Source organism: Metopolophium dirhodum, chromosome 4, assembly GCF_019925205.1.
Source record: "Metopolophium dirhodum isolate CAU chromosome 4, ASM1992520v1, whole genome shotgun sequence".
In the NCBI taxonomy this organism is placed as follows: Eukaryota; Metazoa; Arthropoda; class Insecta; order Hemiptera; family Aphididae; genus Metopolophium; species Metopolophium dirhodum.
Genome location: NC_083563.1, coordinates 31,893,426 through 31,919,178, shown reverse-complemented (window position 1 = coordinate 31,919,178; position 25,753 = coordinate 31,893,426). Strand labels below are relative to the sequence as shown.

The following is a 25,753-nucleotide window of genomic DNA, read 5'->3' as shown; positions in this document are numbered from 1 at the left end:
GTAAGAAATAGATTAATATAGTAGCCAGTAGGTATGATATTATATAGTACCTACTACCTATATATACCTAACCTAATAAGAATTTATCTATGGGTCCACAATTTCAATTATAACATTAAATTATACATTTATACCAATGTATTATATGCTTATCTATAACATTATTTTATGTTTAATCTATGCTCTTGAGCTTTGCCCGTCTTATTTAGGCAGGTACCTGTGCCTAACCTAAAATATGAGGCAACTAACCTGTCTGCAATGCAATAAAATCGAAAATAAATATATATATACAAGTTTTTATCAGGTTTTATTATATAGCTTATTGATATATACTAGGTATATAGTTAATTATAATTTAAAATACCTATGTATAATGTATATGAATATGACTATAGGTAGGTATACCTATAGTCATATTCATATTTTTTACGATTTTTTAAAACAATTTATCGACCGAAATTAGATTAAATGATTACCTGCATACAATGTTATATACGTAACTATATAGTTACAGAAGCAGTTAGATGCTATAGAATATCTAAATATATAGATACTAATTTAAATTAAATAAATAATACAAAAAATCGCGGTGAACACTTAATAAAGCAAGTCAAACAAGCCTTAATAATTAATATAATTTTTATCAACAATAAAATAATTTGTATTTAACTTTATTATTATTGTATGTAAAACAAAATATGCTCTTGTATTTCTACAAATTTTAGATTGCTGTAAGAAAAACTTATGAGACATTTTTTAATTTTTAACTACAAAATAACTTGCAATTTTTCGTGATTTAGACGAAATTAGTGAATTGTTGAACTAAAACGCTTAAAAAACAAAAAATCTAAAAAGTACTAGGTAAGCGTGTATAATATATTTTTGATATATTTTAATTGGTATAAGAATAAGATATAATTGCAACTTATAAGGAATATTTTATTAAATTGTTAAGCTTTTTGATGTATAGTATAAAAATGTTTACCAAGATTTAAAGAAAAATCTAAAAAAATTAAAAAATTTCAAATGTCTATCTGGCTATCTAAATGGTTTAAAATTAGTCCAAATATTTTTAAAATGGCATCATGTATTGAAAAGAATAATTTAAGAAATAGTGGACAAATTAAAATTTCAGCGATTCGTCTTTTTCGAATACTAATAAAAATCGTTTGATGATAAATCATTATAAAAACAACTGTCGAAAAAAAGATTTGCGTAAAAACTCTGATTTCCCCTATACCTAGGTAATTTTAGATTTTTTGCGGATCGATGAATGTATTTATTTACAATGATGTATTTTTTTTTGTGTCTTGTGACACTTTACAGTAGAAAAATGCATTGATTTTAAATGTAAATATCTATTTTCTGGTATAGTAAAGTGAATCTAGTTGTACTTTGGGGGTCAAAAGTAAAAAATTTCCAATTGCAAAAACAGAAATAAACAAACAAAATTCAATTTTCGTATTTTCGTATTTTGAAGACAAAATTCATGTGTATTTGACACTATATAATATAGAGGTTGATTATATTCCTGCAGGATAAGACACTCCCCGAGTACCAATATGAATTGATCGATGTAACTTTTATTGAAATCGGTTCAGTCTTCAGTATATATTATAATTTCAAAGATTAACTGTTGACTACAAAATTGAATTTGATATATTTTATTTGATGATAATTGATATTCATAAACAAAATTCAAATTATTTATTTTATACCCATATTAATGATTACTTACTATACACACCATATTTTACACAACCCGCGTGCACACGCATAGAAAATTGCCTATATGAACTCCTTAAAAACGGTCGGTATTGATACCCCTACGGCTCTGTGACAATAATAAAAATGTTGGTGACCGCTGGGCTTTTACCACGTCATGGGCCCCCACGCGGCGCAGCGTTGACGGCCAAGGAGACTAAAATAAAATACACGCTAGAGTTCAACGAAACGTAACTATATTGGTACCATGTTTAATTTTATAACTTATATATTTTAATATAACATTCGTCGAAGGCGGTCGCAATATGTATATCGTTGATTATATTTTAACATTAGACAGCTTTGTTTAAATTTTAAAACACGTTCAGTATATACCATGATGGTTTAAGTCGATTTTGTTTAGTTTAAGTTCATATTTGAATAGGTAAAGATTAATCGTTTACATAATCAGACCCAATATAAATATTTTAAAAAAGTTTGTTCCCCTTATAATATAATTGTCCGTGTGCATAGTTTGAAGTAATATTTTTGATCACGAAAAATGGCATTATATTGTATATACAGTTAAAATTTTACAAAATGTTCAATTTTGATAGCTATGTCTTAAACATTTTATATATTGTATTTAAAAATCTAAAAAATATGTAGATACTTACAGATTTTTTTTATAGACATTTGAATTTTTTGTAAAAATAAGTATACTTCAAGAAACTTCCAAAAACGACCTCCTTAAAAATATAATATATTATACTTAATTTGCATGATTGATAATTAGGCTTTGGATAAAATACTATAATTTATAAGTTTCTAAGAAATCGAGAAAATATCTAGTTTGACTTATGATATGGTATAAAAGACGCTTCAGGTACCTACGTGAAAAAGGCATACCTATAATAATATAATCTATAATATTATCTAATATATAAAAAGGTGGGTAAGTGGATGTCGCTCTGCTGTACAGTAGGTCACAAGTGGGTCACTGTATAATGGATGGTATTAAATTTCAATTCAATGATATTATATTATTGTATACCTATACGAAAAACGATTCTGAGCGGTGACGGTTTGTCAGTGTGAATATTTTATATTATATTTATATTGTTATTACTTATTACTTATTATTAATATGGTAGCCGGTAAGTTGAATTAATATTATAAAATTACAACAAAATAACTAAAATCGTTCTTCTTAGTTATTTATATATGTAATTCCCTCAAAATTTGAACATAAAATAACTATAAAAAAAACTATGTTTTATATTTTTTGGTTACAGAATAACTTACTTACGTGTAACCTTATTGTGATAAGTTTTCAATCCTTAGCTATAAAAGTTGAGCATTTTATACATTTTTAACTACAAAATTATTTAAAATTTAAAATTTGATAAATTTTGTCAAAATTCGAACTTTATAAATGCTTATTAATCGGGCAGATCAGGTGCAAGCATGCATCAAATCAAATTTTCGCATATTGCCTACTTGATATGCTATCGCATATTGTCCTTGATGGCTCGATCCGCCGTAGTCGGATTTCCCACCAGGGAGGCTGAGTTGCACCCAGAAGGAGTTATTTAAATTAAATAAAAGTTGTAATTTTTTACGGGCAACGAAGTGCGCGGGATTAGCTATTAGTATATTACACTATTATAGTATATTATATATACCCACAGCCACAGGTCTCGATTTTATTTTAGAAATACATCACTCCACTGACTGTTCGTTATTTGTGTAATTCGTTAATAGGTACATCAATTCCAGCAGTGGTGTATAAGTGCCACTATAGTGACGACAATATAGTTAAATATAGTCAAACGGAGCTTCTAAAGTCTCACTTTTAATGAAGGGCCCCTAGTTTTAGTTTTTTACACTTATCCTATTGTAATCAAAATTTGAGGTCGATAAATTGTCGACTAATATAATTTTAATATATGTAATGACTAATGAGTCATGAATCATGAATCATGATATGAAATAAATAAGTATAGGTAGTTACATTCATTTATCAAGTTAAAAAATATATAGTATTTTAAATGTTTGGATTTACTTTGTATTAATATATTATACACATGTATACAAAATACAAATGTATAATGTATGGTTCTATACTTCTATACTACTTCTATTAACTATTAATAATTAGTAGGTACCTATATCCTTTATCTAATCATATTATCAGTGGTGAAACTAGGGGGGGGCTTAGCCCCCAAATATTCTTTATTGATTTAGATATACTCTATGGGTTATTTTAAATTAATAGTTTTGTTAGGTGGGCTGTAGCCCTGTAGCCCCCCAGAATTTCAACTCTAGTTGCGCCTATGCATATTATTTTTCATTCTAAAGATTTTTTTGTTGAATGAAGTTTTTGATTTGCACTTATACATCCTATATGTAAAAAAGTAATATCGTGTATTTTGGAATTTTGTATAGGTAATGATATAATATTATGTACTAGGAGAATAATATGTATGACTGACTGACAAACAGGAAATTCCAAATATTAGGTATCTTATCAAATAAAAAAAATGTAATTTCTATCTTTATAAATTTGAATCAATGAACAACCAAATAGGGCCGGGGACCATCATGTCAGTTAATTTTTGGGATCCCAGTGATTCTCAAGTTCTCAACCCTACTGAAACAACAAAAGTAGGCTCCATAATTATATATTTATATGTACCGGACTTTTCGGTAGTTTACCATATCGATTCATACGTTTGGATAAGTGAGTTGGTGTAGACGAAAAATATTCTAATATTCAGTCCCACACTTGGGAAAAGTAAAAAATCAATTGAGTCCCCTCAGTCATCACGGCGGGCAAAGTTGTCGGTAGGTACTATAGGCACAGTTAAAATTTAGAAGCAGTAAGCAGTAAGCAATAAGCATCCCGCCCTCCAGTGACGTATGAATCTACGATGAGTATATTATTAAACGTAGTGCGTCGTGCATAGTGCGCGTGACGTGTGTGGTGTGTCCCTGTCCCACTGTCCCAGTCCCACACGGCCGTCGGCCACACGTAGAGATATCGTCGGATCGTCCATTCGGCATTCGTCGACTGTCGGCGGCGCGTGGTGACGATGATGACGACGGCCTTGCGCCTCCGCCATGTTGCCCCTCCGCACAAGCGCGCGTGCGCGCGAGTGTTTTTATTTTATCATCTGTGTTTTTCACACGCACGCACACACCCGTAGACCGTAGTACACACAACATACATGTCACTTCGCAAGTACCTGCATAATATTATAAATATTAAATTGTAATTTATTGTTTATTATTATTTAGCATAATATACTGTGTAGACATAATATTACGTAGTAGTAACTAATAACTGATGGGAACTGACAACTGTCAACACAGATCAAACGTGTAAATATTGGAAATCTATATCAATAAAAAAAAAATTTAATAAAATATAACAATAATCGCACACGATAACGATGATACAGTGTTGTAGTTTCGTGTTCCCCCTCTTAGAAATGAATTATATTTTTTCGCTAAGGAATTGACCGTCGCGACATGATAATAATATTATTATTATAAATAGTAAATACACACACACACACACACGACAGTAGAGCGTACGACACACACACACACGCACGTCGTACAGTGTCCACACGCAATCTTGGCTGGCTATCACGACATCACGTCCGGTTGATCGTCCAGCGATGCCTGTCGATTTGAAATTCGCGACCGTCGACGGCAAAAAATCGTCTGCGACCTCGACGACGACGACGACGGCGGAAGAGAACCGTCGATGATCGACAGCGGTACGAGCAGCAGTTGTACCAGTCCGTACGAATATCGCGGTAAGTCTCCGCGACGCGCTCTCATACCGGAGCAGTGATAACCGCTCCCGGCCAAATCCTCTTATTGCGTTCTTTCGTCATCGCCGTCGGTTCCACAATGTCGCGCTCGCGTGACTCACACACGTCGCTCCGTCATTGATGGTGGGCCCCGCCGTGTCGCCAACACATTACACGCACGGCTCGACCGTGCCACACCGCGCCTTCGATCCGTCGGTCCCAACGGCGAACGGTGGCCCGACCGTCGTAGTGGTCCCGCACGACTGACCTGACTCTGCTTGTTTTTTGTCTGTTTTTCCGGCACTGGTGCAGACCGCTATGCCGTTCCCACCTCCTCCTCCGCCGCCGCCGCCTTCAACCCTCTCGGGCCCACCGCCGCCGCCACCGCCATCGTCCGGACCGCCAGCGTTTGGTGCCAGCCCGGGCAAGAAGGGCGGCAACCCGTTGCAGGCCAGGGACCAGCTGCTGCAGTCCATCAGGCTCGGCAAGCCCCTGAAGAAGACCGTGACCAACGACAAGAGCAGCCCGCTCGTCAACAGTGAGTACCTACCTAGTGCGGTGGTGTGGCCTATCCGGTCGCATGCCCCTTTTTTCATTTTGCTCTAGGCCATTGCCTTATTGTTTGACCACGACTGAATATTGTTGTCAGCTGTAATGACTTATGCAACTAACTGTTATAGTTAGCGCATTGGTCAGTGTTTTGTACGAGACTCAATAACACAAATCATGCCTGCAGTATTTCATTTAGTTGCTTATGTGAAACGTTCAAGTATGATTTTTAATAATATAGATTCACCAAAAACACCTGTAAAATGTAATGGTACGGTAAAAAACGGAGAAATGAGTTCTATAGCTGCACGAACACCTAATGGCTTAGCAGAGTTGTTTGCTGGAGGCATGCCTAAACTTAAACCAACTGGATTAGCAACAGGTATGATTATACTCTGATAAAATCAGAACATTTGAAAAATAAGAATTAAATACAGTATCAGATCAGTGGGACAGAAAGACAAATTACTTAATTTATACGATTAAAAAACCAGTTTTGACTTACAAGTTGTAGGTAAATCCCTATAATCATTTTCTAATGTCCTTACTTATTTTATCTTGAATGACTTAAGTCTTTCTGTCTCATTCTGTGAACACTATCGAATATGCAGCTGAGAAAATAGTTAAAAGTAGTAGGTGCCTTATACTTATTTAACATTTTTGTTATTTACAATTTTAGATCATATTTTTTTTATTGGGAGTGTGTATTGAAAAGTTACGTTAAGTTACCTAACTTGGCTCACTAATTTGTATAGTAAAATAAAATATAAAGCTTTATCATAATATTTAAACTGTAACCTTAATTCGAAGATATACTTAAATATTACGTTTTATGTATTTTTATTTAATGCTTATAACAAAAACTATCATTAAATTTTATTATATATCTGTTAACATATAAGATGTAAGATGATTGTACATTTGTTGTTTTCTGATATTATAGATGCCTATTAAAGTATACTTTACATTAAAAATTGAAAAAATTACATTCATATTTTAATTTGATAATAAGTAATTATTCATGATTATATCATTACTCTACTTTCTTATTATTATACTAATGATGCACAGTATATTATACTTGCAGATATCAGTGTATTTTCCATATCTCAAATGTAATAAAAAATAATAAATGGGAACATCTTTTATTTATACCAATTTTATTATACTGATTTGTAAGAAATTTCTTTAAATGCTTTAACATTTTATGATTTGTCCTTTGACTATAATTTAGTTAAAAATAATTAATACATTACAATTATTGTATAGTTTTGACATCTTAATTAAATAGGTTATATAGAACTCGTTAATGTGTATTGACTTTCTTAGAAATTAGTATATTATCTTTATTTGTTATGCCATTAATTTGAGTTTAATTTCCTTATATTGTAATTTGTTTTAATCTAACTTATGTACATCAATAATCTTGTATGTGCTCAATTAATTTTAATTGTTAAATTGCATTTTTAAGTGATAATAAAACAGTAGGTAATTAGGTTTCATATTATCACAGTCTTAAATTATACTTAAATTGTATCTTATTTATTTTAAAGAGTTACCAAATAAATTAATAAATACACTTGTAATATGTATATTTTTAATTTTATAATATATTGAAAATTAAAAATGTTATTTTATATATTTTGAGATGTATGAAGGGTGATTATTTTCTATCACAAACTAGGCAACCATAAAAAAAATGATTTGTATTTCAACAGATTTCACAATAAAAGAATCACGGTGTGATTATATACACATTTATGTTTTAAAGTAGGAAATTATTAGAAAAAGTAAAAATTCACACAAACTAATCTATCTATACCTACAACTTGAATATGCTAACTAAGACAATCTTTAAACTATATATTTGTAATTTCATATACTTTTTTTTATTGAATTCTTATTCTTTGTTGCTATATAAAATTGTTTGGAATTTTTAATTTTACTGCGATTAATTTGTTGAAATATTATGTAAGTTATTGCCAGTACTGTCATATTTGCTTCACATGCATTTCTTTTGTTATTAACTGTATTTAATCTAGAATTTATATTTGTGCATTCTAGATAGTTGTGTAACTACTTATCATATTTAAACTGTTGTTTCTTAAAATTGAGGTTAAAACGTTTATGAAGTAGATGATAAATAATATAATAAATATATTATGTATTTACCAACATTGGACTATTTGTGTAGGTATTGGTTTGATTGATGTTTATAAAATTTTTTATTGTAACCTTGATCAGATGACCTAATTTTTTTACCTGGACCTAAAAAAGGAAATGTTAGCATCTGCCATCTTGTATGTCAGTTAGTTATGCAGTAGGTATTTCTTCACATTTTTCTTTATTTCTCCATTTGGATGCAATTGTTATATAGATGTACAAAGAGTGAATAGTTTGTAATGCATTGATTGATTTCACTTTGAACATAACTATATACAAATATATTCCGTATCATGAATTTATTGAAATATTTTGTATTAGATGGAAAAAATTAAAGATAATTGTTTTATTCTGTAGAACAATTTTTATCAAGATTTATCAAAATATATTATTGTTATTTAACAGAATAAATTATATTTATTAGTAATTTTGTTTTTATTTTTTTTTCCAATAAGCCATTATAATATTTAAGAAATAATGTTTATTCTATAATAATATTTGATATAATTAATACATTTTCTTTCTTATTCATCTCATTATGTTTGTTTTTCATATTATTGGATTACAATACTTGTTAGGTACTTACTATTCATGCAATATTTATAATAAATTATAAAACTTTATTAAAGGAAAAATATGGGATATATTTGTTTATAACTATTTTATTATTTTTTTAGTTAATAATATTATAGTAAAATATAATATGATTAAATCATTCTGAAAACTTATGACCAATACACATTTTTTAAATAAATAATAACTCACTCATTCTAGGACAATCGAGAACTCAAACACCACAAACTAATAATTTATCACCGGTCTCATTGTTTAATCAAACAACTGCAAACTCTTCTCCTTCTAATACAAGTACTCTTCCATTACAGAAAGTAAGTTGTAGGGTTATAGAATGTGTAAATATAAAAATTGATTATTTTATTTTGGTGTTTTTAGAAAAATGATGGCATAAGAAAAATTCAAAATGATATAAAATCAAGAGGACCACCTCCACAACCACCACCATTCAATCAAAAACCAACTATTCCTTCAGTAATTTTATTCAAACAAATATTTATACATTTCTTTTTAATTTTATTCATACAAAATTACATTTTGGTTAATTTTTCTTCTTATTTCCAGAGTACTTCCGAACCTGTTTCAATTATACCTCCCGGTGTTGGTCACAACCTGACAGGCAGTGTTCCTAGTCTGGTGTCTGATAATGTAGCTGGCAGAGGTCCTCCTCCAGGTGGATATGGCAAACCAAATGTAGCCCCAAAACCTCCATCTATCAGGCCAGCCGTGCCTACAAAGAAGTCAACGTTAACAGTTAGTTCAACAAATTTAGTATCTGCAGCTGATGGGCGAAATCTTGTTTCTAGAGCACAAAGTATGAGGATACCAAAAACACCTCCAGTTGCTCCAAATAGTCAACGTATGTGTTTATATAATCTAATATCTTTGATAAATAAAATTGTTATGTTTATAATTTTAATATTATTTTATACAGCACCTCAATTCAATAACATGACCATCAGTAGTAAAAATCAATTACCTTCTTTCCATCAATCACAAGACAGTATTTTGAGGAGTTCTCCAAACCCTCCACCAAATGGCCAGTGGGGATCACGGACGTTACGACCCATTAAACATCCAAATACTAGGCCACCACCTCCACCCATTAAGGCGCCTTTGAATCCACCTGTTTGTGCTCCGCCGCCACCACCACCACCACATCGGAGTGGGCCTCCTCCACCACCACCAAATGTACCCCCTCATAAAAGCTACCAAAATAACAATGTAAGTATTGACCTACATTTATTTAAACAATAATAATCTATAGTTATCAGTTGTGTATTTACCAGGAGTGGGATCAAGGGGATCAATCCCCTCCATCCCTAGGCTGTATATAATCTGAAAAAGTTTTCGTAGTGCTAATTTAAGGCCTCTAATTCTAAAGGCGGGGCTATTGGATAAAATCATATCTCTTCTCCAATACAAAAACCTAAGTACTCCACTGATCGTTACAAATTATTTACATTTGTTTAGGTAATTAATGGAGCTCCCCCAACACCTCCAACACGTCATTCTTCTATGCGAAATGGACCAACTTCTGTTTTGAGCATGTCTCTTTTGGGTAATATGACTAATGACTAATAAACATGAATTATTTTAAATGTGAAAATATAATTTTGTAGAGGAAATGGAAATGAAGTTTTCTACCATGTTCAAGCCAATGGTTAGGATTCCATCGCCTCCAATTTTCCAAAGAGTCGATAAAATTTATAATAGCAGACTAGTCGGTAAGGATTAACTGAAGAGTAAATTCATTGAAAACTTAAATTTGTACCTAATATTAATTTTTGATTTCAGTTGCAAAACACCAAGCTCCTAAGCCACCAGGCTATTGAACAGTGTAATTTGTTTTGCTCAAGTATGAAAGAAATGTTGGACTTTATTCCAAATATTTTACTTTATACATAGGTTTGTATGTTAAATATTTTTTTCCTCGTGACGAAACTATATTTTTGCTTGTACAAGTACAATATTATTTCTTTTAAACCAAAGGCATTATTGTGATAAAGATAATTTGAAAGTATCATTAATGGTGAAGAAAAAGAGAAAAGTATTTATTTTTTTTTGTCTTATATTTTTGTTTTTACATGAATTATTCCAACAATAACTTTATACAATACTATTGTTATTGATATTATATTTTTAGATATACATTTTAAGTTTAAATTATAACATTTTGAAAAGAAATAATTTCCCAAAAATTTGTGATAATATTTTGCACTTGTTATTGTACTAAATGTTGTGCTTTTATTTTTATACTTAAAAGTTAAAACCATGGTTTTTTTTAATGTAAATTAACCAAGTTTATTAGTTTATTTTATGTGGTTTTTACTGCGTTATCAATTAGAACATTTTTAATTCTTCAAAATTAATTTGCCTATTTGGCGTTAAGTTTTTTACCATATTGGACAAAATTCAGTCAATTTCTTTTGTTTGTTATGATTTAGCATTACGTTTGCTAAGAGGGGGGGTAATATATATTTTCTATTTTATTGATAAATTATATTACATTATTATTTATTGCATATATTTTTATTTTACTTAATCTCTCCTAGTCATAAATTTAGATAGATAATTGTGTGTACACTTGCATTGTATATAATCATTAGGGAAAGGGTTAATGAAAATTATATTGTTGAATAAAATTTAAAACATAAATATAATCAAAAACAACCAACATAAATTTCCTATGAAATTTGTTTGGTCTTTGTATCATCACATAGACTATAATTTTGTTTTACTATTTTTATTACTATTCCTTTCTATGGCTATCCCTACTACGTCAACAACCATACAATCATTTTTATTCATGCATAACATAGTTTATATATTTTTAAATGATAATTTGTAATTAATTTTATTGCGTTTTATAGTTTTACAGTATATATTTATTAACATGATTGCATGTTCAAGTCTTTTATATACTATGTTTAATTACTTTTAATTACATAGTACGTAATTGTTTGTAGACTATTTAAAAAATGTAATTTTAACAACTTATGGTTAAAGTGTTAAACAATATCATACACCAAGATAAGTTACTGTTGTTGTCAAGAGTTCTATTTGATGTATAAAATATACACATAATAAAATGTAATGATTATTATTATTCAAAAAGTTTAAAAAACTTGTTTTAAAACCTTTTTTCAGTTTGCATAATATGTATTTAATAAGTTTTGTTGGCTGTGTGTATTTACTATTTTCATCTTTTATTGTTTCTTATTATTATTTTTCATTAGTTTCAATTTCATTTTTAGATTCTGAGAGGAGTGAGGAAGCTATAGGTTTTACAATGATGTTTATTTTTTTTTTATCCTGTAAACAAAATTTCCACCAGAGGAGTGCTTTGATTCCAACATAGTATATTATCTTTTAGCAAATTGGATCAAGATGGTACTTTAGAGGTCATTTTTCGATTTTCTCAATAGTCTTTTAACATAACGGGAAAAACCACCAAAATACCCTATTGCTAAGCTATTTTATCTAACGCTTTTGTTTATCACCATAGAAACTAATACAATTTAAAAATAACCACTTAACACAGGATATCGTCAATATCGCATATAGTTATATTTCTCTGTAATTTCACAAATAATCATGAAGGATTGAAAATTTAAAACAAGGTTCCACATAAATAGGTAAATAAAATACTTTATTCACAATAATATCAAATATACTTATAGTTATATATCATAGGCTGACTGACCGCCTTCTTTCAGAATCGTTTTTTGTATAAAATGATATATCATTGTATTAAAATGTAACACCATCCATTACAGTGACCTACTTGTAACGTACTGTACAACAGAGCAACACCCACTTGCCCACCTTTTTTTTATTATGCCTTATAAATCCAAAACTGAAGATTAAACACTTCAACTAGAGTTATGTGTAGTTATTTAGTTTGTTAATTAATTACATTCATAAATACTAAATTGCCATATTCAAGTTTGGTAATTATTAAATGTTTTTTCCTTATGGTTAAAACATATAATAAAATTGAATTACTTTTTAAAACGTACCTAGTAAGTAGTAGTTACAATCTTTTCAATTAAAACTTGGTTGACCTGATCTTACTATTTAGTATTTACTCGATTTCAATAGGATAAAATCTTGAGTCTTAATCTCATATTTTGATTATCAACAGCAAGTAAAAAATATTTTATACCAGCAAATACTACTTTTATCAAATGCAATTTTTAAAAATAAACATTCAAATTAAAAAATAATAATTTAACATTATTAGACAATTTTTAATTATACTGATGGCAATTTCGGTATACAACATGTTATATTAAAAGACTGGAGGACCAAGTATCACATTTATAGTTATAACAACTTATTTCCTTTATGATTCATTTACAACTCATTTTTCCTAAACAAAATAATTTTAATGGATATTTAATTTCTAATCTTCTCAAACTAGCTATTTATATTTTAAATGTATGTAAACATTATTTTCTTATATGAAATTGAATAGGAAAAGACCATAATTAAAACTGACTCATGAACTGTCTATAAATGTTTTGAAGAGGTCATCAGTGGTCAAAAAACTTAGCAAATGGTTGTTTACCGCTTCAATTAAATTAAATATAATATATTGAATCATTTATGATGTCATTGTGTATTTATGTGTCATCATTGATTTTAATGGCTCTATACAAACTGTTATTATTTTAATATGCATAGAGTAACAAATAAAATAAAAATATAATTTTATGTATAATATACAAAAATAATAAAAATTAATAATAACAAATTATGTAGGTAATAGGTATCCAGTTATTTTAAATAAGTACAAATGAACAATGGATTAAAACTGAGATTGAGAAAACATGTTCTTGTGACCATCATTAGTTAAGGTTTTTGCGAAACTGAAAAATAATATTTATACAATTAAAACTGATTTATAATATTTCATAATTCATATGCAATATGTCAGAAAATTACCTTTATATGCATACTCTAGGGTAGTGGTGATGTTTTGCATGTCATTTTCAATGGTACGTGTCCAGTTCTCAACATCGCCCAACTCCTTGAGAGCACTATTAAAGTTGTCGATCAGTGACAGCCATTGAGAAGTTTGTTTGGAAAAGACAATTGCACTCTGGTGTAATTGTTTTGCTTCAGCATCGAGTTTTTTTTGATTGAGATACGCTTGGGCAACACTAATGGTAATAATTATAAAATCCAACGCATAAAAATATTTCATTAGTTTTTGTCAATGATCAGTATCGCAGTAATTTGATATATATTTTAAATTATATAAACATATTTTTCTTACCCAACATTAAGGTGTTCGACCAGTGCGTTGGTTAATTCATTGGCTGCGTTCACTGCCTCTTTTCTTTTAATATCTTGAATAAACATTAAGTGTTATGAGTATAATATTAAATATAACTCAGATTTTTATATTATAGGTCACACCACCGCAGGTAAGGGGTAGTTATGACAATACATAGTTACCTTGGCTTTCCTTGCGGGCAGCTTGTTTTACTTGATGTTCTTTAACAAGTGAAGATAGCATTTTAATTTAAACAATATTTCAATTATTTTCGGTTAAGCTGAGGGTTGCATAAAGTAATGGGCTATAAACATACAAAAGTAGTATAGTAGGTACCCTAAAAAAGTAATTACTATTTATAGCACAGCTTGAAGAATATAAATTGTAAAAACTATAATAATATAATGAATTACCGATTACCTATTGAATAGTAAATACTAAATTGACAATAGAATGATATTATCATTTGTTATCAGTTATCACTAAGATAACAACGTACAGTGATAATAATATAATATCTATTTATTTGGGGAACAATTTAAATTTGTTATTTTGTTATAACTTACAAGTGTTAACTGTTAGCCCGCACAAGCTCTGAAATTAAACTGTTATGAATTTATTGTGTGATTAATAATTATTATATTATACTTATTTGTAATATACTTTTTACTGAATAAGGAGCCTGTGGCCCAAAATGAGTTCAAAGTACAAATCGCCACTAATAAAGTCCAGGAATACATCGGCAACTTCAGACAACCCATCGCCTTTTTCAAATGTAGAATCGCCGTCGAACCCAATTAACAAAACATTAAAGGATAACATTTTATTATATGACAACACTCCTCAACAATCACCTGTCGAACAGAATTGGCGAGGACGAGGTTGTAGTTCACCGAGATTTAATAGTCCACGATCCAGAGGGAGAGGATCACCGTACCAATGGACTCCCAACAGATTTAACAACAGCAGCAGTTCAGATGTAACTAATTTTATTAAAATAAATAATAATACGTACAATGTATTGTAATATTGCTTTAACTTTTAATTTTTATTAATAGCATAACAATTCGTATGGTTATACCCCACGAGAACAAAATAGTCATTCCTCATACAGACCACAATTTAACAAATATAAAAATCAAAGTTCTAACGTAAGTTATAATTTTTAATATAATATTATTTAGTAGTGCATATTGTACATAATTGATGTAACAATAAGTCTATTTAATTAAGCTCTATGCAAAAAATGTATTTATGTTCATTAGTATTGCTAATTTGTTTTAGAGTGGTCGAAATTGGAATAATGACAATAGTGATGAAAGCTTTTTTCATCCATCAATGTTGGAAGATCCGTGGGCATCATTGTTAAATAATACAGAGAGCTAAAGTCTTAGAATATGAATAAATAATGAGCTGTACTACTACCAGTGGTTTTTTTTTATCTTTGTATTCATTACGTTTAAGTGTTTTGCTTTAGTTATAAAAAATTTAATATATTTTGATATAACTGTACATGACACGTGTCATATTCGACATTTATGCCTTTGAATCTCAATCTTATTGCAGATAATATTCATCAACAATTAACTACAAATGACAAAAACACTTTATTTTCTTATAATTATTCAGGTTATTCCTAACTCCTTTTAGAAAGAATATAACCTATGTAATATAACTTAATTTATTTTGATTATAAGCTATAGATATACTTTATACTCTATCTAAGTCATAATAAAATTTGGGTATCCTCAGTTTACACACATTTATTAAAACTAAAACTTATTTTCATTAAGCACACATTTTCATAACTCGATTGAACACAGATTATAATTACATATTCAATATTGTATGCGTATGCATTTATTTCTTTATTAAAATTTGCCTATGAAAAGCCTTGGCTCCGTTTCTATGCTTGGTTGTTCAGCACACATGGATAGGTTGGAGTTTTAATTGGATAAAATATATGGTGTAAAAACATAATCAGAGAAGTATTCAAGTATAATCCACTAGATTAGGATGGAGATATAGATAGGTTAGGTTAGGTATAGATGGAGCAATAGCTACTAAATACGATGAATGTTATTTCTGTATCTTCTAGTGGCGAACTGAATAAATATTTAATTTATTTACCTGCCTATGAATTATTATTTTTATACTCCCTTCATCAGTAGCTGTGAAAATGGTTATTTTATGCTATAGCTTCATGTAAAAGTAGGGGTTGGGGATCATAGTAATACTCGTTTATAATATTTATGTACTTTCATGAATTGAGTTTGGTGGTATCCATCCACATTAACACGTAAACAATTGGTTGGTAAGTACTTATTTTAAATAGTTGCTTAATAGAAAAATAAGTCTACATTGTTATAAAGTTTGAATTCAACACCACAACCAAGATTGGGCCTAATGAAATATACAACTTACAATTTTTAAAATTGAGTAACGAATATATTTTTTTAATAATTAGTTGCTGTTTGAGAATGTGATTTAGAAGTAGGTAGTACTCAAGTGCCTTATCTCTATTAAGTATTAAGGTACTTTAGGTAGAACTAGGTACATCAATGTTGGAGCGTTTCTCACATAATTATGTATGGTGACATATGCTGAACTACTAAAAAACAAAATACTATTGGTGCATAAAAATAATTTTTCTAAATATGAATGGTATATAGCTCAGTAAATAATATTAGGCAACAGGAAAATGTAATATTATAAATTGGTATGATAAGCGAATAAAAATTATTTAATTTAATAGAACTTAACCGTGATAGTATAACTGATATTACTCTGCAGGTAACTTTTAGTCTAAGCATAAAGAAATGTATGTTATATCACATTTTTTTTTTTTTTTTTTAAATATAGAATAAAAACATTTAAAACCAAATTAAATTTTCATTATATTATGCATAATAGTTCAATAAAACAATTTTAAGTTACCAAAGTAATATATTTAATACGTTCTAGTTATTAAATACATTCTAATAAAAATATTATTAAGATTATTTGACAGTTTCAAATGAAAATGTATTAACTGTTATATAAAATAAATATAAATAAAATAAATGTATGCTTTAGAATAAAATAAAATTACACTTTAAAGATTCTACTTAAAAAACAAATTGTTTGTATATTAAATTATTAGAAAAATAATCGCCATTTGTATGATTACATAATAACTTTTGCAATCTGATAGCACCTGGGACAATTTTATATTTAAACAAATTTGTATTTTTATTTAAAAATATTATAAATAAGCATTGAAGAATAATAGGATGAGCAGCTATGTTTTTCCATTTAGTTACGCAGAAAAACAAAACAAAAAGATGCTATCCTATGTTTAGTATTATTATTAATTAACATAATTATCATTCTTAAAAATTGAGTTTGCTTAGTAGTAGATAGTATGACACATAATGTATGAATTTCTTTTTCATTGAAACAATTCAGCGTCAAATTAAATATATAATGCTTAAATGGATTGTATTACTTGCTCCAGTTTTCTTCCTTACGTTTATTGTACTCTTCAAGTTCTTTAAGAAATACTGGTTTCGGCTTCATGGTTTTTGATGTAGTTCCTCTGCAAAATGGACAATACCATTTTCCTTTGGGTTTCCTACTTACAGACACGCAGCCAAAATGACACCACTCAAGTGGACATAAATCATTATCACAGCCAACCATATCACCATAAGATATTTCTTCACAAATACAGTAAGTTGGTTGTAAATCATCACCATCACTATCAGAACTTTCTGATCCTGAATCTATTTTCTTAATTTTGGCAGGCTGTGCCTTGGACTTTTTGTTTGATGTGGTTTTTTTTTTTATTTTGATTAGTGCTTGATTTTTTATCAAAATGTGCATTAATTTCTACGTTTTTATTTAATGTTGTGGATAGTTTTGTAACATTTCTTTTTGGGCGCTTATTAGAATTATTTATATTTTGTACGCCAATAGAATCTGAATCAATTTCCTTACAATCAGGCATCAGTTTGGACGTTCTTTTATTTGAATTGATTAAACGTAATTTTGCAGCTTCAGCTTCTTTATAACTCATATTTAAATTACGCATGTTTGTTCCAACCATGTCCAATAGACATTCCGTAATGTTAACTTTTCTGTCAGCCAGGTCTAAAGACTCAATCAACATTTTCTTCATACGCTCTCCATCAGTTGATGTAAAGTCTTTAGTTTTTTTAGTAAAATTTTCCAATTTGTTTAAAATATGTGAGTGACGACAATCAGTTTCATAATAACGACTTACTTGTTTTTGCCCATCTAGAGGAAAATTTTTCAAAACATCGTCACAATTGTCCAAAAAGCGATCAACTGCATTATTTAATACGTCGTTCATAATATTTGTCTTTTACCTGAAAAATAGTCAAACAAATATATACAAGCTATGTCAGTTGAATTTTACTAAAACTTTGTATAGTATAAATTATAAAATTGTTGATATTTAGTTATTTTCTACCTTTGTATAATTATACAAAAAAGTAAATGAGAGCCTCTTATTTCTACTGTTAGTTATTTAGGGGATAATTTCCCTGAAAATATTGGTGTACCAAAATCAAAATTTGAATGAGTAGTTTTTGAGTTATTTAAATTTGTGTACTAAGGATAATAATTCCATGATAAATAGGTTTGGAAGATATAGGGGCTATGGGAATTTTAAAATTGAAGTAATATTTATCCATCAACATAATTTCTAATAAACATTTTAACTCCTAAGTTCTCCACTCGTTTGGATCTTTGAACTAGGTAGATACATCAACATTTTTAAAAAAATTATTCATTCAAGAATTTGAAAATATGGTCATTAAGAATATTTAAAAATGGGGGTGAGCATGCCTGGTGAATCACCTCTCATATATATATATATATATATATATGAACAGTGGCATGGCAAGGCAGTTTTTTTTTTGAGCCGTGGCTCTGTTGATTTTTGGGGGTGGTGGTGGTTTATTTGTAAAACATATTACTTCTAAATTATGAATTAAAGAGTTGATATATCAGCAAATTTTTGTATACATCCTATTGTAAGTGGGTGGGGTGGATGGATAAAATACATTTGGCTCCTTAAATAAATTTAAATTGTTCACCATGCTACTGTATAATACAGTATGTTCCAAAAGTCTGTTATCACCATTTATTTAAATTCTGGTTTATAAACAGTTATGTAAAACAAAATTCCAATTTAATGGCATAAATGCCATGTACTTTTGAATAAAACAGCATTTAGATACATTGTTTTGCAATGAAAATAATTGAGGTGATATGGGACATTATTGGGCCACACCTACTACATGGGTACCTATAATAAATTTAAAACTTAGATTGCTGAAAAATATATGATATATTAGGTATTTATATGTTTATAGAAAGTTTATTGCATTTACACCTTATAATGGTGGGAAAAACTATAGTTTTTTCAAGCAATAAAATTACACCAGGAGATAACATATTAATATATGTGGTTAAAATTGTTTAGAAAAAATGTCCTTACAGTATGTTGATTAATTGGAGTCAGTATTCATGACGTAATGCAAATATTTTAACGCAGTTTTTTCCTTCTTTTTTAAATGAAATATAGTTACAACTTATGTCCTTCCTTTTACCATGATTTATGCAAATGCACAGCATGATTCTAGGACTTTTTCCCCTGATTCAATGGATGCCCCCCCCCCTTTAACCTAACCTAACTGAACAATTTTCCACCGGACAAAAAATTTAAAGTTTAATTATTAAATTATTATTATTGTTTATTAAACAATAATATACAACGCAAATCAATAAATGTACAAATGATTAAATTAATACCCTAATTAATATATAAATATAATTTAATAATACGTTATAATAACACTATTGTCAATACAAAATCCAATAATACTTTCACATAACTTTGGTTTAACAATTATTATCCATTTAATTGGGCCGTAACTAATAAATCCAAAACGTGAATGATGATAGTCGATAGATGCCGATATGATGATCGTATATTTTAGGTAAAACAAAAGAACCTATTTTCCAACCTATTATTATGTGGACAAAATATATATTAATTCAGGAGGGAAACGTCCAGTACCGCTAATATCCAGGAGGGAAGGCACGAGTGGTTAAAGTCTAAATACCCACGAATACGCAGCCCCCTAATTTATAGGGCCCCCTTCTTACTACTACATACTAAAAAATAAAATAAAAATACTTTTCAATGTCATGCACAAATTTTTAGTAGAGAATTTGCTCTTAAACATATAGAAACAAGATATTTTTTTTGAGGTTATTCTGTAGTACAAGAAAAACTCAACTATCATTACTGGCCATCAATCATTATGTTACAAATCAAAATCAATAGGTATTAATGTTTGATAACACTAATGCTGAATTTGAAAAATAATAAAAAAAATGCGACTGACAAATCATAGTAATTTACAGAATTAACTTGTATTTGGTAATCAGGTACCTTAGATATTTTTGTTAAATTTATTTCTGTTTTTAATTTTTTAGTTAAAAGGGGATCCAAAGTAAGAGTATCGTGCATGGGCTTCTAGTTTATTAAAGTAGGTCCCTAGATTTACCAAAAATAATTTTTTAATTATGGTTACCTTCTTTTCAATTATTAACACACATAATATAAGTATTGTTTTATATAATTCAGGGGAATATTTTGGACAAAATTATTAGTTAGTATTTAAATATTTCTCAAAAATTGCAATAGGTACCTAATTAAATAAAAAAAAAATCAACATTATATGATTACGATAATGCAGAAACTTACTATAATGTTAGTACTTAAGTCATATACATAAGCATAACCGAAATGAGAAAATTTTATTAGGACAGGCCAAATAATAAATATGAAAAAAAAATTCTAATTACATAATAAGTTTTTAATTTTAATTTTAAATTCTATTAAGTCAGTACCTATGTTATCCAGTTTAAGAAGATGTCAGCACACTGTTTGTTTTCTCTCTCTGGCCCACCCGCAACATAGATAAAACGCATTTACGCAGAATCATTTTTTTTCATGTTTTTGAGTAATCTTAAGAGTAAAATTAACCATTACAAAAACAATAGAAAATAAAATATGTATGACAACGACATATGGATTTGTTTAAAAATTGTCTCAAAACAATTTAAACATTACTTATATATACAACTTTATTATTTTATTTTTCAAGTCGAATACTAGGTCAAATAACAATAAAATATAAAACCGATACTATGTGTCATACCCTCAAAAATATTATCCTCTTTAATTTTTGTAATGGGTGATTTTACTCCAAGATAACTAAAAAAAAAAAAAAAAAAATGATTCTGAGTAAATGCGTTTTGTCTATGTTGCGCTAGAGAGAGAAAACGAACAGTGCGCTGACAGCCTAACAATAAACAGAAGAATATACTGTGTAACTTTATTAGTTCGCTATTATGATTTCTAAATGATTGCCTAGGTAATCTTAACCGTTTAATCAAGATTACCTAGCTATTTTATAAAGAAATCATTTCTGTGCAAGTTTATAGACAATAGTGTCTCTTACAACTTTTAAGCAAGATACAAAAGACCATTAGACATTAGACCAAAGTGTGAGATTGATGTGGTTACATCTTAAGTGACAATAGGTATACTACAGATTGTGTATTTAAGACTCAAGTATGTAAATTATGCGGAAATGTATTAGGTCATTAAGGTTGTTCCATTACAATATTAAAATAAATAGGTATATATTTTTTGAGTTAATGCAATATACTACATAGTCTATACGCATACATTCAAGCATAAAATATTTTCAAAATACAAACCTTTTTATTTAGGATAAATTATTACTAACAATTTTAATACAATGTGCACTTACCTCAGTGAAAGAAATCGATGGTTATTATTTTTGGTTACTTCAAACCGTGGGTATTGAAAAACGGATCATATTAATTTAACCAAATTTAAATAACATGAATATTACCAAAAGTAATATAAATATTTAAAAATATTGGTAATCATTAGGCGCTTTATACTTTTGTACAATGAAAACAATTATTAACCTTCCACTTAAGTGATTGTTTCAAATAACGATTAATTATGGACCAAAAAATATAACGTACTTAAAATAGTTTATAATACAGTATATTATACTGGAAATACTAGATTAAACGTGGTTACGTTGATACAAATTATTAACGATATTAGGCTAAACCAGAAGTTAAAAGTAAAAAGCAAACGAATCAATAGTTGGTGAATCAAAAAAAAAAAACAGCCAATACGAAATACCTATACGATTTAAGGTTATAATCATAGAAAAGTAAGTAATTGTTATTATTGTGTTATTTGAACATTTTGTAAAATAAATAAATAATATAAAAATAAATCAACTCGATCGGAATGAAAACATCGAATAACAGTGTAACCAACAATGACCAATGTACAACAGTGGGTGTTTTATATTATAAGTTATAAGTTATAACCATTTTACAAATCCAGTAAATAAAGGCGGGTTCTCGCGTTTACAATTAATAAAGTAACGTACTTGTTACGCGTTACTTTCGGTACGACGTACGTTACTACGCAACACTGCATACACATATTTATAGCTCAAATGTTAAATGTGATAACTGTAAACTGAAATATGACACACGGTCCGAGTAGTTTTGAATTCGACTATACGGTATAAGCGGTATAGACTATGGGTTAGAACGCGCCAGTGGCGTGTTGACCGTGATTTTGAAGGATGGTTACCCGACAATTTTAAAGGGTGAGTAGGTGTCAGGTGAGTGCTGGATTAAGCGATCAATAGTAGTACAAGACTAACTTCATCTAAATATGATAGTTAAAAAGAATAATATCTTAAATTATGCGTATTACCTATATTATTAAGTAGTCAAGCGGCGGCAGGTCATACGAAAAATAAACTGGCCGATTCACTTTACCACGTACGTCACCCAAACGCTGTTTAGTTGTGTTTAGGTTTCATTAGGTTTCATTAGGTTTAGTGAGGTTTAATCCAACAGTTCAAAAACCATTTAATGTTTTACCAATGAAAACTGCGTATGGTGTATTTATATATATATTGTACACATATATTAGGTGAGTTATATTGGTATAACCTATCAGTGGCGTATTTAGGTTTTTGTCTTGGGGAATATGATTTTATCCAGTAGCCCCGCCTGTAAAGTTTGAGGCTTTAAGTTAGGACTCCGAAATCTTTTGCATATTATATACAGCTTATTTGAGGGGGGGTTGATCCCCTTGATCCCCCTCCATATATACGCCACTGTAACCTTTAATATATTGCACGTAAGTTAATAATTTAACCAATTTCCTGCAGCTTGCAGTAACGTATGTTACACTACACTCCACCTAATAATATTAGGATAGCCCCTTTTCAGTCAATTTTATTTTTTGGCGATGAAAATATTAGTTTATTAGGTTGCAAATTATAAAACTTTAGTTGCAAATAATTATTTGAATTTTATTTTTGAATATTATGAAAATTAGTTGTAAATTATTAGCATTGATTTGTAATTGATTTGATGGTTTGTTGGTACTTGAGGGGGCGGCTTTACGGATTACAGACGTGGCATTGCAAGACTTAAATTTAAAACGTAATGTGTACATTGTTTTGTTTTAGGACGAAACAAATAATATATGTTTATTTCCATAAGCCCCAAGTCCAAGTTATAGTTATAGGTGTACAATCGGGACAGAACACGTCACGTTAAATATAAAATATTCGGTGCAAAACGTTCTAATTTAATTCGGCATAATATGTGCAGTACGACAGTATGCATCATATAAATACGATATATTATACCCAACCGCACTATTTAAAATGCCTGAAGCAAAAAAGGTCGGTGGCAAAAAAAAAAACCTGGACTAACGGATTACCAACCGGCAACCACCTCGTGTGCTTTGATCGTCTGGGTTTTTCTTCATTTGAAATGTCCGAACTTCACGTCACCGGCGTCGACTTGCACATATTTTGGGAATATAATATATTTTTGAGGGCGTCCTTATATTGTTATAACCAGGTATGAATAGGAGAATTTGTTTTGTTGTGCAGTGGTAAATCCAACACAAAGGGTGATTGTGGTAAAAAATTATTGTAGCACGAAAGTTGTACCGCGAATACTGACGCCGTAGAGTTTATTCAAAATTCAATGGTAAGCGAACACAATATACTGTGTGTTATTACTGAAAACTGGTCGACGTGGATTACGTTTATTAGCTTGAACAGGATGTGGTAATTCTCCTCGAATTGATATTCTGATCAATATTGCTTTGTATTTTCGTCATGATAGGGGCATAAAAACTAACGGAGGTCAAAAATATTTTTGAATTTTTTTACAAACCATTACATTTTTTATAAAATGTTCAAATTGAACCCCAATATGGCAATATATTCTTAAAACATATTATTTTGCACAAAACATATTAAAGAATATTCTTTAACCTTGAAGTATACTTTTATATACGCTAAAATTTTTTTGTATATCAGTTCATAGTTTCATACAAAAATGAATCTTCGAGAAGCTTAGCCAAATGAACCTGCATACTCTCAGTAAAAATATGTAAAAACATGAAAATCCGGTCTCTACTCATATCCATATCGATATATCAATAAAATAATATGTACTAATATAATTCAAGTATAATAAAAGACACTTTTTCTAATTATACTTTTGAACAATAACAGACTTGTGTTTCTTACGTCATAATAGTTGATTAGATATTGGACTTGAAACAATGGGGAACTGATTCCCGCGTATATATGTATATCAATTTTTAATAATTAGTTTGTGTTTTTAAAACTAAATCATCGTCATTACAATAATATTATGTATTTCTGTCAATCAGTCGATTGTGAATCACAATTCGTGACGTAATATGTCGACAATGTCGTATATACATATTACATATTGTTTATTATTGTGAATTATCTTCACTTCGTATAATTTAAACGAAATTTGTAATAAATGTATATTATGTATTATTGAATCTATAGACATAAAGTGTAGATACTGTATAAGTTACAAGCATAATATAACAAATGATGTAAAAACACCGTATTTTATTTTTCATTTGTATAATATACATAGTATTAAAAAAAAGCATTTCGTCCATTTCGAGTTTTTGTTTTTGTAATAATTCGTTTGTTTTTCGTTGAATATAAAAAAAAAAAGCATCGTCGGTAAGCGTGTAATGTTCTCATTTTATAGTGCAGTGCAGTGTAGTAGATGTGACATCAATGGATAGTGTTCGCAGATGAGCCCGAGGTGCTTTTGAGGGCGATGAGACGTTGCGGCTGGTTTTTATCCACAATTTATTGCGCGAAGTATGCACGTAAATACTATCGTACTTAACGCAAAATATAATATTGTGATAATTATAGCGTATAATAATACCCGTAGGCTGTAGAGAAGTGTTGAAACATTTATTTTTAACGAGATGGTTCTTAAGACGTGTACAGTGAACACTCTCTACTAAATAATATAGCAATAATATAAATTTTAATAATATTCATATAGGTATAAAACTATAAACGTATAATGTTGTTTTAAATTATGTGATACAAATATCGTATTTTATTCACATTTAAATATGATTTGAAACGAAATGTGAATATGTGATTGATGTTTATTATAAATAAAATAAATACATAGG

At 29.2% G+C, this 25,753-nt stretch overlaps 3 protein-coding genes and 1 pseudogene across 5 annotated transcripts; 2 read left to right on the top strand and 2 right to left on the bottom strand.

Moving 5' to 3' along the window:
- The first annotated feature begins 4,890 nt into the window (after positions 1-4,890).
- LOC132942396 (WAS/WASL-interacting protein family member 3-like) lies at positions 4,891-11,543 on the top strand. Of its 3 annotated transcripts, XM_061010720.1 has the most exons (10): positions 4,895-5,531; positions 5,841-6,066; positions 6,319-6,459; positions 9,015-9,127; positions 9,192-9,287; positions 9,378-9,672; positions 9,748-10,037; positions 10,287-10,374; positions 10,436-10,540; positions 10,611-11,543. In XM_061010720.1, the coding sequence occupies exons 2-10, from the start codon at positions 5,847-5,849 to the stop codon at positions 10,646-10,648; spliced, it is 1,386 nt and encodes a 461-aa protein (XP_060866703.1). In that variant the 5' UTR covers positions 4,895-5,531; positions 5,841-5,846; the 3' UTR covers positions 10,649-11,543. The 3 variants fall into 3 exon arrangements, with proteins under 3 accessions (XP_060866704.1, XP_060866703.1, XP_060866702.1); XM_061010719.1 differs by having other exon boundaries at positions 4,896-6,066; XM_061010721.1 differs by lacking the exon at positions 6,319-6,459 and having other exon boundaries at positions 4,891-6,066.
- Positions 11,544-13,516: 1,973 nt separating this feature from the next.
- LOC132942399 (biogenesis of lysosome-related organelles complex 1 subunit 1) lies at positions 13,517-14,509 on the bottom strand. Its single transcript, XM_061010724.1, has 4 exons — positions 14,280-14,509; positions 14,098-14,170; positions 13,764-13,981; positions 13,517-13,687 (listed from the first exon to the last, which is right to left on the bottom strand). Exons 1-4 carry the CDS (start codon positions 14,338-14,340, stop codon positions 13,671-13,673), a joined length of 369 nt encoding a protein of 122 aa, XP_060866707.1. The 5' UTR covers positions 14,341-14,509; the 3' UTR covers positions 13,517-13,670.
- A 132-nt stretch (positions 14,510-14,641) lies between these two features.
- Positions 14,642-15,611, top strand: LOC132942398 (M-phase-specific PLK1-interacting protein-like). Its single transcript, XM_061010723.1, has 3 exons — positions 14,642-15,076; positions 15,156-15,248; positions 15,382-15,611. The coding sequence occupies exons 1-3, from the start codon at positions 14,792-14,794 to the stop codon at positions 15,481-15,483; spliced, it is 480 nt and encodes a 159-aa protein (XP_060866706.1). The 5' UTR covers positions 14,642-14,791; the 3' UTR covers positions 15,484-15,611.
- A 497-nt stretch (positions 15,612-16,108) lies between these two features.
- On the bottom strand, positions 16,109-22,399 carry LOC132942397 (inhibitor of growth protein 1-like; annotated as a pseudogene).
- Positions 22,400-25,753: the final 3,354 nt, after the last annotated feature.

Coding starts and splice junctions, on each gene's coding strand:
- LOC132942399 (XM_061010724.1), bottom strand. CDS start 14,340: ATGCTATCTTCACTTGTTAAAGAACATCAAGTAAAACAAGCTGCCCGC. Junction 14,171..14,279: donor TGCCCGCAAGGAAAGCCAAG/GTAACTATGTAT, acceptor TGTTTATTCAAG/ATATTAAAAGAAAAGAGGCA. Junction 13,982..14,097: donor GTCGAACACCTTAATGTTGG/GTAAGAAAAATA, acceptor TATTACCATTAG/TGTTGCCCAAGCGTATCTCA.
- LOC132942398 (XM_061010723.1), top strand. CDS start 14,792: ATGAGTTCAAAGTACAAATCGCCACTAATAAAGTCCAGGAATACATCG. Junction 15,077..15,155: donor ACAACAGCAGCAGTTCAGAT/GTAACTAATTTT, acceptor TTTTATTAATAG/CATAACAATTCGTATGGTTA. Junction 15,249..15,381: donor ATAAAAATCAAAGTTCTAAC/GTAAGTTATAAT, acceptor AATTTGTTTTAG/AGTGGTCGAAATTGGAATAA.
- LOC132942396 (XM_061010720.1), top strand. CDS start 5,847: ATGCCGTTCCCACCTCCTCCTCCGCCGCCGCCGCCTTCAACCCTCTCG. Junction 6,460..9,014: donor ACCAACTGGATTAGCAACAG/GTATGATTATAC, acceptor CACTCATTCTAG/GACAATCGAGAACTCAAACA. Junction 9,288..9,377: donor AAAAACCAACTATTCCTTCA/GTAATTTTATTC, acceptor TCTTATTTCCAG/AGTACTTCCGAACCTGTTTC.